The sequence below is a fragment of the Cervus canadensis genome, chromosome 7, assembly GCF_019320065.1.
Source record: "Cervus canadensis isolate Bull #8, Minnesota chromosome 7, ASM1932006v1, whole genome shotgun sequence".
Lineage (NCBI taxonomy): Eukaryota > Metazoa > Chordata > Mammalia > Artiodactyla > Cervidae > Cervus > Cervus canadensis.
The window spans coordinates 22,105,778-22,122,439 of NC_057392.1; the positions used below are offsets into that span (position 1 = coordinate 22,105,778).

Here is a 16,662-nt window from a genome sequence, read left to right on the forward strand (position 1 = left end):
GGTGGAGACGCCGGGGAGGGCGGATGGAAGGGCGGGTGGGTAAGGCGGCTTCTCGCGGGCCGAGTGAGCGGGTGTCTTTCAGATTGTTTTGGGGGTGCACCTGGGACCGTGTTGGGGCTCCTGCACCCGCACAGTGCAGAGGCGGTGACTTTCAGACGCGACTACAGTTAAAGCGAGAACATCCACGCGGAGAGCGGTTGATGCTCGGTGGCGACTCTCACACGGTTTTAGGTTTGAAAAAGTTAGATTGGCGATTGTGGCCGTTTTATGCTGTCAGTCTGGGTTCAGCTTGGCCTGGAGGGGAGCTTTGGAGACCGAGGAGGGAGCAGAGCAGCAGCCAGACCCAGGGTGGATGGGCTTCCCGCACAACCGCAGCCCACCGCCCCACGCCCCGCACGCCCCAGGCAGCGGCCCCCTCGGTCTTCCTCTAGTCCTCTGCCTCAAGAAGCCAGCATCCACCCCCGCTGCTCTGACTTCTCCACTAATGTGTATCAGGTCACTAGATGAGTCCTTTTTTCATTAATATTCACGGTGGTTCTACAGCTGATTGGCCCATTGATCTATCTACTCCTCTGTGCTTCTTAGAACCCCATTCCTAAAAGAAAAGTTTTTATCTTCACAACACTTATTCTAACGTATTCTTGTGTAGAATTTACTACATTATGCACTGTGTAGTTTTCTAGTATAATATGTATATAACTTATTATCTGTCTCCTTTAACCAGAAACATGTCCCATCAGGGCAGGGAGTTTTTGTCTCCTGTGTTCTTGGTTGTAAGAAGCATCTGTTGAGTTGAATAAAACCACGCAAATAAACCTCACAATGATGCATGTTTGGCAGGAGAGGCATCAACAAAAATTCAGCCTGACACTGTCTTCTCAAATGACCATGGTGATTTATATAAAAACACTGTACTTTTAAACAGTTCCAAAAAGTAATAGGTTTGCACAAACACTCCTAAGGTTTCCATCTCCCATTCAAGTAGTTACCTTCTCTGTGATCCAGCTACACCCCATCCCCTCATGCAGGTCAGGGGTCAGAGGGCGACTAAAGACCAATTCTACTTGGAAGGGAACAGAAGTGCAGGTGATGAGAAGTACTATCATCAACATGAGGCTCAGACAACAGCACCCATTAGATGCTGGGGGTTTTCTGAACTGCATCCATGTCTGTCACTTGCTGTCTTTCTGAGGTCATTGTGTTGTAGCAGTGTGTGTTCAGTTTGTACCAGGATTAGTTTCAAGTGACAAAAACCCAAAATATGAGGTGCTAACATAATGGAAGTCTCTCACCTCTCTGTGGCTGGTGGGACAGGCTCACCTTCAGGGATACTTACGCTCCCCTCCGTGCATCCTCGCTGAGATTCAAGTGAGACTAGGCATCCTGTGTTTTATTCGCTAAATCTGGCAATGCTCAGCTCAGGTCAGCTGGTCCTGGTGTCCCAAGGGTTCCGAGCACCTGGTGTGTGAAACTTAAAGGCTTTCACCCACTGGACAGGCCGGCAAGTTTGGAATGAACTAGTTTCTTTGAGAATTGAAGTTCTGAGGTATAAAAAAGATCTGCTTTTTGCAGATTCTTTCCATGAAAGCTGTGTCATGGAGCAGCTGAGATTAACGGGTACGCTCCCACCTGTGCTGTGCAATGCAGCCAGGCCGGCACCACCCGTGTGCCTGGGGCCAAGGGGTCCTGGGGTGTGGGGTTTTGGTACTGAAGCTGGGAAAGTGCCAGCTGGGACTCAGGGCACCCATAACAGAATCAGTAAAGACGAGCCTGTCTCCTACTGAAGCATCAGTTTAACCCAGTGATTTTAGGAGCTGGTTTTACGTAACAATATTTTAATATATCAGCAGATCTGTTATTCCAAATGCACTTCCAGGACACTGCCTGCTTGTCCGTCAGATGCTGGGGTTAGGATTCAGACAGCACTGCACTAGGGCTCCCCAGAAACTGCAGAGCTCCTGAGCTCAGGCACCCTGACAAGTCACCCTCCCCACGAGTGCAGGGCCTGCCCTGCTGGGCCCTACACTCCCCCACACCTTCTCTGGGCCACGCCTCTGCCTGCGGCTGCCGCGGTAAGCAAGTCATGTGCTCGCTGCCCCTGAGCTTTCAGCCTGTGCCCACCTCACCTAATCAACCTGATACAGTATCACAGTGCAACATGCAGAAGTTTCCAAAACAGTGTCAACTCACTTCCATTTCAAAACAGATGAGGGAATAAGTTGTCAGCTGCACTGCACAAAGGAAAACAGTCTCACATTCAAACACCAAAAATATCAAGAAGCTCAGAGTCATGGTCACCCTCCCCCCAGGAGCCCAGGAGAGGGAGGAGCGCTCTTCGGGGGAGGGGGCAGCCTTGGCAGGGATGTCGCAGCCTGCAGAAGTGCAGGTGAGCCAGCCTTCAGATGGAAGTCGGAGTGGTCTTGCTGAAGGGTCACTGCAAATACTGAACGTGACCCGATGTCCAATCTCTAAATGCAGTATAGAATATGAGCCGAGAGACAGAATACCAAACTATATTTACTGTTGACAGTAGTAAAGGACAACAAATAATGTACAAATTGGGGAATAAACACAAAAGAGCCGCAGACACCCCGCCTGTGCCCAAACAGCAAGGTACAGAGGAAGTGCAGACTTCTCCAGCAAGGTCTCAGGCGAGCAGGAGATGATGGTGGTCGTCCTGCCCAGGTGACCTGAATAGGCAGCCAGGGGCCGTCAGACAGGAGTAAGTCCGCAGGGAAGGGCAACAGGACAACCATCGGAGGTTAACCAAAACAGACCCCAAAATGCACAGAACTGAAATCACACATAACGTGTAAGCTCCATACCAACTTGGGGAGCAGAGCACGGTCCTCGGGGAGAACCCGGAGGCATCTCTCACTTGTAGCCACACTTTGAAGCAGCTCTTTTACACAAAAACATAACAGCAAAATCAGCAATATTCTATCTTCCTTGTTTACATACAGACCATTGTTACTCATCAGAAGCAAATACTGGAGGAAATCTGAGGCCCTGGCACTGTGACCACAGCAGACATGTGGGACTTACTTTCTTCTCTGTTAAGAAAAGGGGAAAAGCCCATTTTTGTTGTGTCCAAGCAGTGTCACCGGCAGTTGGTGGCAATGGGTCCGGGACCCCAGACCCCGCCCAGGGCCGTGTTACCGAAGAACTTCTTACCTTTTAAGAAACATTCCAGTATTTTCCCTTCAACTTTACTACATTCTGGCAAAGCTTACATTTCTAATATTTAGCATTAAAAAAACCTGTGCCCGCAAGAAACAGTAAGTGAAAGTGTATCTCCCATACCAACCATGACCCCAAAACTCGTCCCACAGAAGCACTCCCAGAGTAGTGACAGTTCTCTCCATGACTGGAAGGAGGGGGGTCAACACCTGCAGTGAGAGCCCCGTCTAGACAGAAAGCAGGCATTCAGGCCACAAGCTTGGAGAAAATGTCATAGGAGGGAGAAAAAACGAAAAAGTAAAAACAAAGCCCAAGTCCCTCACCACGCATTTTACCCAAACACAGGTACCAGGTGGTGGGCCTAGGGAGGCTGGGGACCATCACCACCGTGGCACTCAAGTGCATCAGAGCAAAGTCCTTCTGGGGAATGTCCTCGGTGTCCGAGCCTCCCTGCTGATGGGCTTGGCCACACGTCCACTGTTCAATAGCAAACACAGCACAGTGCCACGAGGGGATGGGGGCTCTAGAGGCCACTCCCTGAGAGGCAGCTGGCCACCCTGGAGCCCCCTGTCTGCTGCTGGAACACGTCGATGGTGTCCTCGTCTTCCATCTCCAGCTGCAGGCACAGAAGGCATATCAGTGTCTTCTCATCCTGGGGGGGGACCCACCCCAACGCACCTGAGCCCTGAGCCTGCCCCCAGGTGGGCACATGAGGACAGAGGCTCAGCTATGGGTTTCCAGTTAGCCCACTTCTTCCCCAAGTTCTCCTAACAGAATCCACAACGCTAGGACCTTGACTGACAGAGAAACTAAGTCCTGTTAAAAACAAAGTGTCTCAAGTTTTACTGAGAAACATACAAAATCAGATTTCAGCTAGGAGTGAGTGATCAGAAGCGCTGAGTCCTGGGGACCTCAGAGGTGGGGATGGAAGTACACGGGTGCTGCCAAAGCCAACTCCGTCCCAAAGGAAGGGGTCCCTGCTGGCCTCCCCATCCCGTCGAGTAGCATCCTGCTCAGAAATCAAGAGCAGTACCCGTGAGGGGGAGGTGGAAGGGCCGGGGGAGGACTCCTGCTGCATCCATGACATGACAGCACGAGCATCAGCGGAGAGGCTGGGGGAGCCCACGGCTGCCCCCTCCCTCTGCGTAAGTGGCATGCGGTTCCCCGCAGGAGCAGAGGTGAAAGCTCTACAGAGCAGCCCTTTCACACTAAAGGCTGGCTCACTCTCCCCACGCTCGACCCCACAGTCGTCTGGCTGACAAGAGACAGGACTGCAGCCTGGACCCCAGGCTCTCCCTCCACGAGGAGTGATGCGCAGACCTGACAGCTGCACGTGGTGGCTGACACTGGAGGAAACGGAGCATGCTGCACCCTCTCCGCCCGTGCCCCTTGGCATCAGCGCTCAGAGGGCAGGAGGTGGAGGCAGGAATGCAGCTGCAGACTAACGCTGCGGGTCCAGTGTCCCGACAACACGCGGTGGCGATCCTATCTGCCCAGCTCACCTAGAGCAGGGGTGGGGGTCGGGTCAGGGGGTGAGGACGCTGGGCCTCGGCCGTGACCCTGGACCATCTCAGCGGAGAACCAGCCCTCCTGCTCCTTCTCCCAACACAGATGAGGCTGACAAAGTACATTTTTCTCATTTGAAAACTGAACCTCAAAATTACAAAATCTAATAATTTAAGCCATTAAGAAAATGTAAGGTGAATTCACTGGCCATCCAGTGGTTAGGACTCTGCGCTTCCACTGCAAGGGGGTGAGTTCAATCCCTGGTTAGGAACTACCTATCACAAGCCATGCAGCAACGCTCCAAAAAGGAAAAAAAAAAAAAAAGTAGAAAATGTACAGTGTTCTATATGAGCAGCAATCAGTAACTCTCAAATGTGAGCATTCCTGATGGCAGTTACACATGCAGGTCGGAAGTAGCCCTTGAGTGTAGACCTGCTGGGTTCCTACCTGTGCTGGGGTGTCTGTTTCATTAATTGGTTGTCCATCAAACCTGAATCGAATCTGTCTCATTGACAAGCCCTGAAAAGAAAAGCAGTTATCACTGTGTAAGTATTTCCCGCTAACACATCAGTTCAAAAAGAATCACACATTCATCGAAACACCAGACTTCTGAATACACAGATTTATGACCCAGTTGACTACAAAGTCTCACCAGTGGGCCTAAAGCTCTGAGGCAGCTAAAAAACAATAGAGAGTTCCCCCAGGAAAAGGGAGCCACAGAACACAGTAAAAAACAAGGGCTTTTGAAAATCAGAAATCATGACAAACACAAGATCACCCATAAAAAGTGGCAACAGAAAGTCAAAAAAACCTCCCAGAAAGGAGACCAACAGCAACAAACCCCATGCAGTCAGAGGAAATGATACAGATGAACACATCTGGCACAGGTGACTAAATCAGATGGAATCCCACTGGAGAGGGACACAAATTGTCACTGAACTGACAAAAGGTCCAGTTCCTGAAATGAACTGAGTTTCTAGGCCAAAAAGGCCGAGAACGTGCCCAGAAAAGTCTCAGACAAACCTGCCTACCACAAAGCCAGGGAATAAAGTCCCGAAAGCTATCAGAGATAAACCACCTTACAACAAAGGACCGAGAATCAGAGCGTCACTGAACTTCTCACACAAACGGGGGAACCTAGAAGAATGTGATGCAGCAACTCCGGAAAAGGAAAATGAATATCAACCTAGAAATTTATGTGCAGTCACATTACTCAAGTGTGAAGGTTTATAAAGCAAATCAGGTTCAGAGAAGCAGTACTCTTCTTATGCTTTCTGAGCAAGATACTGGAAGACATGCTTTATCAAGACAGGGGAAGAAGATTAGTCCAGGAGTGGGGCCGAGGTCGTGGGCAGAAGGATTCCTGGGAGGCTCTGGGATGACCACAGAGCAGCAGCCCAGGCGGGGCAGGAGGGAGGGGGCCCGGGTGGGAGATAGTGCAGCACGGCAGGAAATGCAGGGCATAAAGTCACGATGGGACACCCCGAAATCAACACACACAGCCACCTCCAGACCAAGAACAGGACTCAGACAAGAGCCAGCAATAAGCACAGACTGCTGTGTGGCTGGGGTGGCTGCCTGGTCACAAAAGCAGCAGATTCCAGTGCAAGCTGGGTGCAGGGAGGGGGCTGTGTGTGGGGGCAGGGGCTGGCTGTGTGGACCACAGGTCAGAGAAGTTCCACCTTTCACAGGTGAAAATAGTCTCCAAAATCCAAAATTTCTCCATGAAACAGAAGCACAAGTATATTTACCAAGAAAAAGTGGAAGAAAAAAAAAAAAGAAGCTGGAATTGACAGTAACCTCCTCTGAGGAATAAAGCCTGAAAAGAGGGGAGAGAAAGAGGAAGACATGGAGTTTTTTTTAGGTGTTTTTAATAGTAACAACAAACAGGCCAAGGCAAGGGTTATCAAAGCCAAGAGTGGAAACTAAGGTCAAGGATTTCCGCATCCCCCACAGAAGACTGGCTCCTGTGGAGAGCACCAGGAGCCCCAGGGCACAGTCTGACACAGACACTCAGAACGTCAGTGTCTCCGATCACCATGGGAAGGCGCCAGTGAGGCAGCTCTTTGTCTTGTAAAGCAGTAAATAAAGGGAAGTGATGCTTTTGAACTGTGGTGTTGGAGAAGACTCTTGAGAGTCCCTTGGACTGCAAGGAGATCCAACCAGTCCATTCTAAAGGAGATCAGTCCTGGGTGTTCATTGGAAGGACTGATGAATCTGAAGCTCCAATACTTTGGCCACCTGATGCGAAGAGCTGACTCATTTGAAAAGACCCTGATGCTGGGAAAGATTGAGGGCAGGAGGAGAAGGGGACGACAGAGGATGAGATGGTTGGATGGCATCACCAACTCAATGGACATAGGTCTGGGTAGACTCCGGGAGTTGGTGATAGACAGGGAGGCCTGGCATGCTGCGGTTCATGGGGTTGCAAAGAGTCAGACACGACTCAGTGACTGAACTGAACTGATTAAGTCTGTCTGGAGCAAACTGTGCCAGGGCAGTGTCTCCACAGACACAGAGGAGGAGGGATGGAATCCGTGGGAACCCACTGCTCAGACTGCAACAGCACCAGACACCTGCCCCGCCCGGGGAAGCCCGGCCAGCATGCACAGACACGAGCACACACACAGGCCCCTGCACATACATTCCACCCCCCCCACACACACACCTGGCGCTCGCAGTAGGCCTTCATCAGCTTGCTGAGCGGCGTGTGTCTCTTGATCTTGAACTGGACCACGGAGCCGTCCTGCCCGGCCACCTTCAGGTTGATGTGGTCGTTCTCCGTCTTCACTCCCTCCTGCAAAGACATGTGGATCTGGGTCTCCACCTGTCCCCCCACAACCACCACTGCTTCTTAAACGTCCCCAGCAATTCAGTCACTGGTGTGTCTGTCATACTCCTATACAGAACTGACTTATAACTTCTGTTTGCTGAGTCAGGCAAATGCCCTGCCAACCTAGCATTTGTCACAAACGTCAGCTTAAGGGGAAAAAAAATCTGGCTAACACCAGAAAACAATGGAGAGAAGATCCACCTTTGTTGTAAGGTTGCTCTTAAGAGTGGAGCACAGGGGACTTATACTCAAGTGTGAGGGTGAATAAGACACCAGAGACATTTCTGGCCAGAACAGCAGGCTGTGCAGTGGCTCTGGGTCCAGGCTGCCCGCAGCCTCCCCGCTTGCCTCCCAGGGAGGGCCACCTCAAGTGCGTCCTGGGTCGCCAGTCCCAGCTGAATGGGGTCACCGCCCTATCCTATTCTGACATGACCCATGGGACGCTCCAAGCTGCTGAGCATCAGCAAGGTCTCTGGTCCTTGGAAATTACTGGAAGTTGATGCAAGAAGCTGGTGTTCCGAGCAGAGCTCAACCTGAGAGCACGCTGCTGGGGAAAAGAGGAGTCTCTGCTTTTTCACAAAATGATGAAGCTGATCTAAGTCAATTTGCATAGTCTGGATGGAGACCAAAGCAAGTTTGTGTGCTGTCCCGGCCAAGTTCTCTTCCTGGGACTCTCTTTCCCCACCGCTCCCCCTTCCAAGCCCTGGGACCTGCTCCCCACCACATGGAGGGGAGAGGAAAGGAGGCCCCTGGAGATCAGAGTAGGGGAACTCGGAATGGCTTTGAGAAGTGGTCCCAGGAGGCAAGACTCTAGCAATGAGCCCCCGTCTGATGAAACTGGGGGTCCCACGATCAGCACCTCACCACTCCCCAGAGACCAAGAATGCGTTTGCTTTTTCATCTTTTCAAATAAAGGTTTTATTTTTAAATAATCCTATATTTCCAAAAAAGTTGCCATACAGAGGCAGAGCACTCCTACATGCCCCACTGGGTCTCCCTGGTGTTAACATCTCACACACTGCAGTATACGTCCTGCCCAAGAACACAACACCAGCACACCGCTAGCAATAAAACTGCAAGCTTTTTTGTATTTCACCAGTTTTTCCACTAATACCATTTTTCTGTTCCAGAATCCAATCCAGGATACCTCCTTGCGTTTACAGATAAGATTTCCTCTCCATTTATTCTTTTATTTCTTTGCTGTTCATTGTGTTAAAATACACATAAAATTTACCATCTCAGCCATTTTTAAGTGTACAGTTTCTAGTATAAAATACAACCGCCGCCACCATCCATCTCTACAACTCTTTTCATCTTGTAAAACTAAACTCTGTCCCCATGAAACCCTCACTCTTCCTCCCCCAGCCACTGGCAACCACCATTCTTCCGCCTCCATGAATCTGACTCCTCTAGGGACCTCCTGTAAGTGGATTCACAGTATCTGTCCTCTTGTGACTGGCTTACATCAAGCAGCATAATGAAGTCTTCCAGGTTCATCCCTGATGTAGCAAGGGTCAGGATTTCCTTTTTAAGCCTGAATAATACCACTGCACACATAGACCAGGCCCGCCTGGTGGCCCAGGTGGTAAGGAATCTGCCTGCAATGAGGGAGACCTGGGTTAGATTCCTGGGTCGGGAAGATGCCCTGGAGAAGGAAATGGCTCCCACTCCAGTTATTCTGGCCTGGAGAATTCCATGGACAAGGAGCCTGGCGGGCTATAGTCCGTGGGGTCGCAGAGCTGGACATCACTGAGCGACTAACACTTTTACCCAGCAGTAGAGTTGCTGGAGCATATGGAAATTCTGCTTTTAATTCTTTGACGAACTTCCATTCTCTCTTCCATGGCAGCTGCATCATTTTACATTCCCACCAACGATTCCAACTTCTCCACATCCTCTCCAGCACTTGCTGTTTTCTGTTTTGATTTTTTAAAGTAGCCATCCTAATGGGTGTCAGGCAGTATCTCGCTGTAGTTCTATCTGCATTCCCCTGATGATCAGTGATGTCAAGCATCATTCCATGAGCTTCTTGCCTATTCATATGTCTTCTCTGGAGAAATGTCTACTCATGTTTTTTTGCTCATTTTTTAATCGGGTCATTTATTTTCTTGTTGAGTTTTAGGAGTTCTCTATACAGTCTAGATATTGATCCTTAATCAGATATGCAATGTAGAAGGAAAATCAAAAGGGAGTCGGTGTTGCTCAGAGAGCCCCTCAGACAGAACCCAGAGACCACTGAGGACGGGACTCACGCTCATCTCAACCCTGATGAAATCTGACCTGTGACCACGTCCTGTCCTGACGAAGTATCCAGGATACCTGCTTAAAACTCGAGACGCCTGTGGAACCCTGACCCTGAAACAACGCATGACAGCCACCCCTTCAGGACACACATTTCCTTCTTTGTCAGAGTTCAACCTCGTGGTTCTTGCCTTTGTAAGCCCCTGATTCTTTCTCTTACCCAGAAAACCCTTTGTTTTACCCAAATCTGTGTCTCCCAAATCACAATTCTTAACACCCCAAATTACTTTCTTATTTGCAGCCTTCTGTGGGGTTTTTTGGGTTGATAGTGATTTGAAGATATCATCTCCCCTTTCTGTGGTTGCCTTTTTACCCTGTTCACAGTGTCTTTTGATGTACAAAATTTTTAAATTTTCATAAATCATTTTTTTTTTCACGACACCTGTGTCTTTGGTGTCATAATCAAGAAATCACCACCAAGTCCAATGTGGTGGAGTTTTTGTCCTATGCTTTCTCCTAAAAGTTGTATTAATTCTTACATTTAGGTCTTTGATGCATCTTGACTTAACTTTCGGATCTAGTGTTGAGAAGGGTCCAACTTCATTCTTTTGCACATAGACATATGATGCATTTACTTTATTAATGAAAAAATATGGATGTGTTTAAAACAGAGAGATGCAGGGGCCAGAACATAAACAGAAAGAGGGCAGTGGCTACAGACCAGGCAGAGGAAGGCCAGACCCGGGGTGAATCCCTAATAATCAAAACTTGGAAAAAAGGAAAGGGAAGGATGAAACCCTAAAAACCAGAGCAGGGTTCACCCGGTCAGTCCCCTACCTGGACTCTCCAGGGGAGGTAAACTGTCTTCTCAACTGGTCCACAAGGTTTTCTTTGCACCAAGATGGCCTGGGGGTGTACCCCCTACCCCTCCCCTCCAGGCCCGAAGAAGAGAGCATCTCTGAGCCAGAGCAGCCCGGCAGGAACCGAGGCCTTCGAAGACAAGGGTGGGGCGTGAGGCACAACCAGCTCGCTGTCTTGGAAGTAGTTAAAACAAGTTAATTCTACTGAACTAGGCCTTGGACATTGAACACGTGGGAGTGTTCCTGGGAGCACCGAAGGGATGAGTACTGAGCGTATTTCACTGTATCTCATTGCATTTAAACTCAGGAAGAGGAGACCACCTACAGGTCATAAAGAAAGGCAGTGACATCTGCTCCCACCCTCACCGGAAAAGCAAAGGCAGCTCCTAGGAGGCTCCAGGGCGGAAAGGGCCGCGTCCACCGGGGCCCCACCGTGGGATCCCGTCCAGGGGCTCCATGCAGGCGCACCCAGCCCGGTTCTGCCTCCCGTACGCAGTTGGGGTGCGACCTCCAAGCAGCAGCGGGGTAAGAGAGGCTGCGCGCAGAGCAAGAGAGCAGAGGAAAAGCTCCAGAAAGCCGTTTCCAAGACTAGTTTTCACGGCCTTAGACCTTCGCGAGGACTGCCGGCCAGGGCACCTGACTGCGGAGCGCACACCGGAGAGCCCAGTGAGCAGAGCGTGGCGCACACCTGGCAGCTGCGACGCGGAATGGACGCACACCCAGGGGGCCGCAGAGGATCCAGACAGGTCAGGCCCCTCGGAGCCCCTGCCCGGCCTGCGCCCTCTGGGCGCTCCGCAGCGAGGACTGAGGAGGGGACCCCGCGCACGCGGGGCAGTAGAGCCCAGGCCGGCCGGTCCCCGTGAGGGGCATAGTTAGGGAGGGTCCCGGCGAGGGAAGAGGTCCTGGGGAGGGGCGGTCCCAGAGATGGTTTGGGGACGCGGGCGAGGTCGGTGGAGGGAGAGGGTCTAGACTAGAAGTGCCGGCTTTCCCAGACTCGGCCCAACCGGGCGGGGCTCCCCGCAAGGCGGGCCGGGCTGAAGCCGGAGGGGTGGAGCTCAAACAGTGGAAGCGGGACCTGGGCGGAGTCGGAGCGCGAGGGCGGTGTCTGGGTAGGGGCGGTGCCTGGACTGGGCGGGGTCGGAGCGCGAGGGCGGGGTCTGGGTGGGGGCGGGGGCCTGGATGGGCGGGGCGGGGCCCGAGGGAGTGGTCTGGGTAGGGGCGGGGTCTGGGTAGGGGCGGGGCCTGGAAGGAGGGCGGGGCGCGACACCGGGCGGGGGGAGGGGAGCCGAGCGGAGCAGGGCGGCGTGGGGGAGGGGTGGAGGGAGAAGGGGGGAGGGGAGGCCCAGCGGCGCTACTCGACAAGGGTCCCAGCGGCCGGCGGCGGAGGGCGGCGGAGGGCGGCGGGGCCCCGGGGGCGGGCGCGGGGGCGGCGCGGGCATGGGGGCTGAGTCCGGCCAGGCCCGCACCCGCCTGCCCTTACCTTGGGTTTCTCCTCGGACATGGCTGCGCTCGGAGGGCAGCGGGACAGCAGGCAGCCCCGGGCGAGCAACTCACGCTCTCGGCCCGCCGCTCTCCCGCCGCAACTGCTCGCGGGGCCGCGCTTTGCCCCCAAATCCCTGCGCGCAGGTTGGCTGGCGCGGGTCACGTGGCTGTCGCGCGTGCACGAGGCGCGCTCCCGGACGTCGGGCGCGTGCCCGGTCGGTCAGGGTTCCTGGCTGTTGGAAATGCGTCACCGGGCGGGCCCTGCGCGGTCAGGCGTCTGGCCTTCGGGGGTGCTCCGGGCAGCGAGGCCTGGGGCCGCTGGAGGGGTGGGGGCGCGCTGCTACTCGGGGAGCGCACAGAGCAGCTAGGATCGAGGTCAGGGACGGTGCATAGGGCAAGCTGGGGTAGCAAGGGGTAAGCTGTGGGGCAGGGGGCGCTGAGACCCAGAGGTGCCCCGGGCAGTGAGGGCCCGGGGGGCCGCTGGAAGGCTCGCGGGGACCCCCAAGGGTGCCCAGAGATCCAAGCCATGAGGCCTGACACCTGATCTTGGAGCCTGAGAATGGCCTGTTCACCTCTTCAGTCCACGTCTCCGAACTGGCTCTTCACCTACCGCAGCTCCACCAGCCAAGCCCCATTGCACTCGCTGGCTCCTATATAGTGCGTGCGTTTCTCAGAGGGAAACAAGGAAAATAAAGCCAGCCAGGCGAACCACCTCCACAGTGGCCCCAGGAGACCTGAGTGAAAGAGCTGCTCTGGAGGGGACCCCCGCTACTAGGAAAGGCCAGCTAACCTCCACTGAGGAGCCGAAGGTCAGGTCATGAGGGAGTGAAGAAGAATGCCTCCCAGGCCGACCCACCTGGCATCTCCGTCCACAAAGGACGCATGATGCGTTCATTTAGCAAGGCCACGCAGGCTCCAAAGTCCGCTGCCTGCACCCTGAGCTCCCGGTGAACAGAGGCATCAAGGGGCCTTTCTAAGAGGGCCTCGGGGTTGGGGGCGGGGAGGGGGGGGGGGTGGGCGGAAAGTCTCTAGTTCCATACACTTTTCAATCTGTGCTCCCCGACTGTGTGTGGCTCCTTCCTCTCCCCTTGCCCAGCCCCCTTCAGGGTCCTTCTGAGCCTGGCGAGAGGAAGCTGAGCACCTGGGGAGACAGTGATCTAGCCCATTGGGTTCAGCTCATTTTTCTGTCAATATCGAAAGGCCATAAAGTCAAGTTTTCATGGACCTTAATTTAACCGTTTTTGACTCTTAAAAATTCACTTCTTGGGACTTCCCTGGTGGTCCAGTGGTTAAGAATCTGCCTTGCAATGCAGGCAATGCTGATTCCCTGGTTGGGGAAACTTAAGATCCTACTGGACTTGAGCCCGCATGAGCTGCCACGAAAGCTCCTGAGTGATGCAAAGAAGATGTGCCACAGCTAAGACCTGATGCAGCCAAAATAATTTTTTTTAATTATTTAAGAAAAGAGAACACTGACAAAACACTGTCAAAATCAAGTTAAAAAAAAAAATTCACTTTTGTGGCTAGAGGCACTATTTAGGAGAGGGGGAAAGAGCGCCCCAGAATGGAGCTGCCACATCACAGACTGACAGTCTCTCAGTTGAAAGGTGTGGTCAGACCGGAACTCCATCTCAGCTAGGTCCAAAAGTTTGGTCCCTGTCGTCCTGAAATGTGGCCGGTGGTGTCTGTTCCAGAGGATCTTGGCACAGTGGCCAGCTCTAGGGGTGCTTCCTGGAGAAGGGAGTCTCTGGAGCTGGCCCCTTCCAGGACAGAGGTGGACAACTGGGACCATAATCACCCCCTGCCCCCAGAAGACTGGCTGTGGTGTAGCTTCAGATAGGCAGTGTACAGACCCATCATCCATCAGTGACTCTAAGACACCAGCAGCTATAAAATAAGACATTATTTTATTTAACACAGACACATTAAACTATGCAGGTTACATGTTAGAATTGATGAAATACAGTATCTAAATGTGTTACAAAAGGAATTACACTATGGTTCATTCATATAATGAACAGCTATGCCACTATTAAATGTGTTTAAAAAAAAAGTTGATAACAGGAAAAGATGTTCATATGTTGATGACTTTTTTATGAAGCAAATTATAAAACTATTATGGTTTTGAACAACCAGAAAATTTGTATAAAATATTTTGAAAATGTGAAGATGCCAGATAGCTGCCAAAACAGAAAAGACTTTTTCTGAGGGGCGAAGATCCCGGGAAGACAGGAAGTGGTTTTCCTTTTCAGATATTTGATGGTTAGTATGATGGGGTTGCAAACAGTCAGACACAACTGAAGCAACTTAGCTTGCATGCACACACAATGTAGCAGCTTCCCAGGTGGCACCAGTGGTAAACGCCCTGCCCATGCAGGAAACAAGTGATGGGTTGGGAAAGATGCCCTGGATTAGGAAGTGGCAACGCACTCCAGTACTCTTACCTGAAAAATTCCATGGACAGAGGAACCCCATGGGCTCAAGTCCGTGAAATTACAAAGGGTTGGACATGACTGAGTGACTGAGCAGTATTTATATATTCTTACTATATTACATACTCTATTCTAGTTTCTCATTTTAGAGCTAGTATAATTTCCTTTGCTTTAATACTTGCTCTGCTGCTTTTACTAACCAGGTAACCTTGGATGCAAAACTTGTGCCTCAACTTCCCTGTGAAATGGCTCAATAATGGTACCTACCTCATTCCGTTAATCTGTATGAAGGTAGCAGAATGCAAGTCATGTAAGTGCTACGTAAATACCTTGTTATTTTCTACTGTTTCCTTTTACCTGTTTTTATGACTATGTTAATTGGTTTTGTTGATGCATTGTTCTTGCAGTAGTTTGAAAGTTATTTCTCATTTTCTTGGGAAAATCCACTCCCTCTGCTTCTATTTTATTCTAACCTAGCTTGCAGTTCAGAATCATCCCTTTCACTGTCTAATCAGTTCTTAAACTCGTCTAGTTTCAACAATTGCATTTTTGTTTACAAATTTCTATTTTTGTATAGATTTCACTTATTGGCTGAAGATTTCCATCTCATAAACTATTTCCTTGAACATATTATTTAAAGTTATTTTTAAATCTAATTATGCCAGTGGATTATTAATATATACATATTTCTTTCCCCTTGGTTTTGATCATTTGATTTCTGGTTTTCTCCATGAACTTTCTATTCTGAATATTGTATATGAAGATATTTTAGTGAATTTGAGGCCCCAAGTGATGGTGTTTTGTTGATGGCAACTGAGCTGCTACATCATGTGCTGTGTGTGTGCTTGGATGCTCAGACATGTCTGACTCTTTAAGGCTCCTTGGACTGTAGCCTGCCAGGCTCCTCTGTCCATGGGGGTCCTCCAGGCAAGAATACTGGAGTGGGTTGTTATTTCCTACTCTAGGAGATCTTCCCCAACCCAAGGATCGAACTCACATCTCTTGTGTCTCCTGCATTGACAGGCAGATTCTTTACCACTAGCGCTGCCTGAGAAGCCCAAGAATAAATAAATACCAGTAATCATACTAGATATTAGTGGATTAAGTTGTTCCATTTAAAGACAGTCGCTTCCTAAATGGGTCAAAAAAGTACAACTATGTAAGAGATACAACTGAAGAGTAAAAGAAAGGGTAAAAATAAAAGGCAAATTCGCTATAGCTTATAACAATTTTTATATCAGATAAAATGCATTTCAAGCCACAAAGCATTAAATGGACAATGAGAGATACATTCAGTTCAGTTCAGTTGCTCAGCTGTGTCTGACTCTTTGTGACCCCATGGACTGCAGCCTGCCAGGCTTCCCTCTCCATCACCATCTCCTGGAACTTGCTCAAACTCATATCCATTGAGTCAATGATGCCATCCAACCATCTCGTCCTCTGTTTTCCTCTTCTCCTCCTGCCTTCAGTCTTTCCCAGCATCAGGGTCTTTTCCAATGAGTCAGTTCTTTGCATCAAGTGGCCAAAGTATTGGAGTTTCAACCTCAACGTCAAGAGAGATACATTATCAATACATTAGTAACAGGTCCATTCCACCAAGAAGCAAGTAGGAAAATGCAAATAGGAGTCTGACTCTGTTTTTTTTGTTTTTTGTTTGCTTGTTTTAGGCTATTCACTTTATTGATCAGAAGATCATCACAAAGAAAAAATTGGCATCCCTTTTCATCCATTAATATTTTTAATTTTTATTTTATATTGGAGTATAGTTGATTTACAATGTTGTATTAGTTTCAGGTGTAAAGCAACTTGATTCAGTTTTACATATCCATATATCCATTCTTTTTCAATTCTTTCCCCATATAGGTTATTACAGAGTGCTGAGTAGAGTTCCCTGTGTGCTGTAGTAGGCTGTTGTTGATTATCTATTTTATTATTTTTAAATTTTTATTTATTATTGAAGTGTAATTCAGTTCAGTTGCTCAGTCGTGTCTGTCTCTTTGCGACCCCATGTACTGCAGCACGCCAGGCCTCCCTGTCCATCACCAGCTCCCGGAGTTTACCCAAACTTATGTCCATTGAGTCAGTGATGACATCCAACCATCTCATCTTCTGTCGTCCCCTTCTCCTC

At 50.4% G+C, this 16,662-nt stretch overlaps 1 protein-coding gene across 1 annotated transcript; it reads right to left on the minus strand.

Annotated features, from left to right (window-relative positions):
* Positions 1 to 2,497: 2,497 nt before the first annotated feature.
* On the minus strand, positions 2,498 to 12,323 carry SUMO3 (small ubiquitin like modifier 3). The gene is made up of 4 exons (XM_043474582.1): positions 12,101 to 12,323; positions 7,355 to 7,483; positions 5,134 to 5,205; positions 2,498 to 3,796 (listed from the first exon to the last, which is right to left on the minus strand). Exons 1-4 carry the CDS (start codon positions 12,119 to 12,121, stop codon positions 3,704 to 3,706), a joined length of 315 nt encoding a protein of 104 aa, XP_043330517.1. The 5' UTR covers positions 12,122 to 12,323; the 3' UTR covers positions 2,498 to 3,703.
* Between the last annotated feature and the right edge of the window lie 4,339 nt (positions 12,324 to 16,662).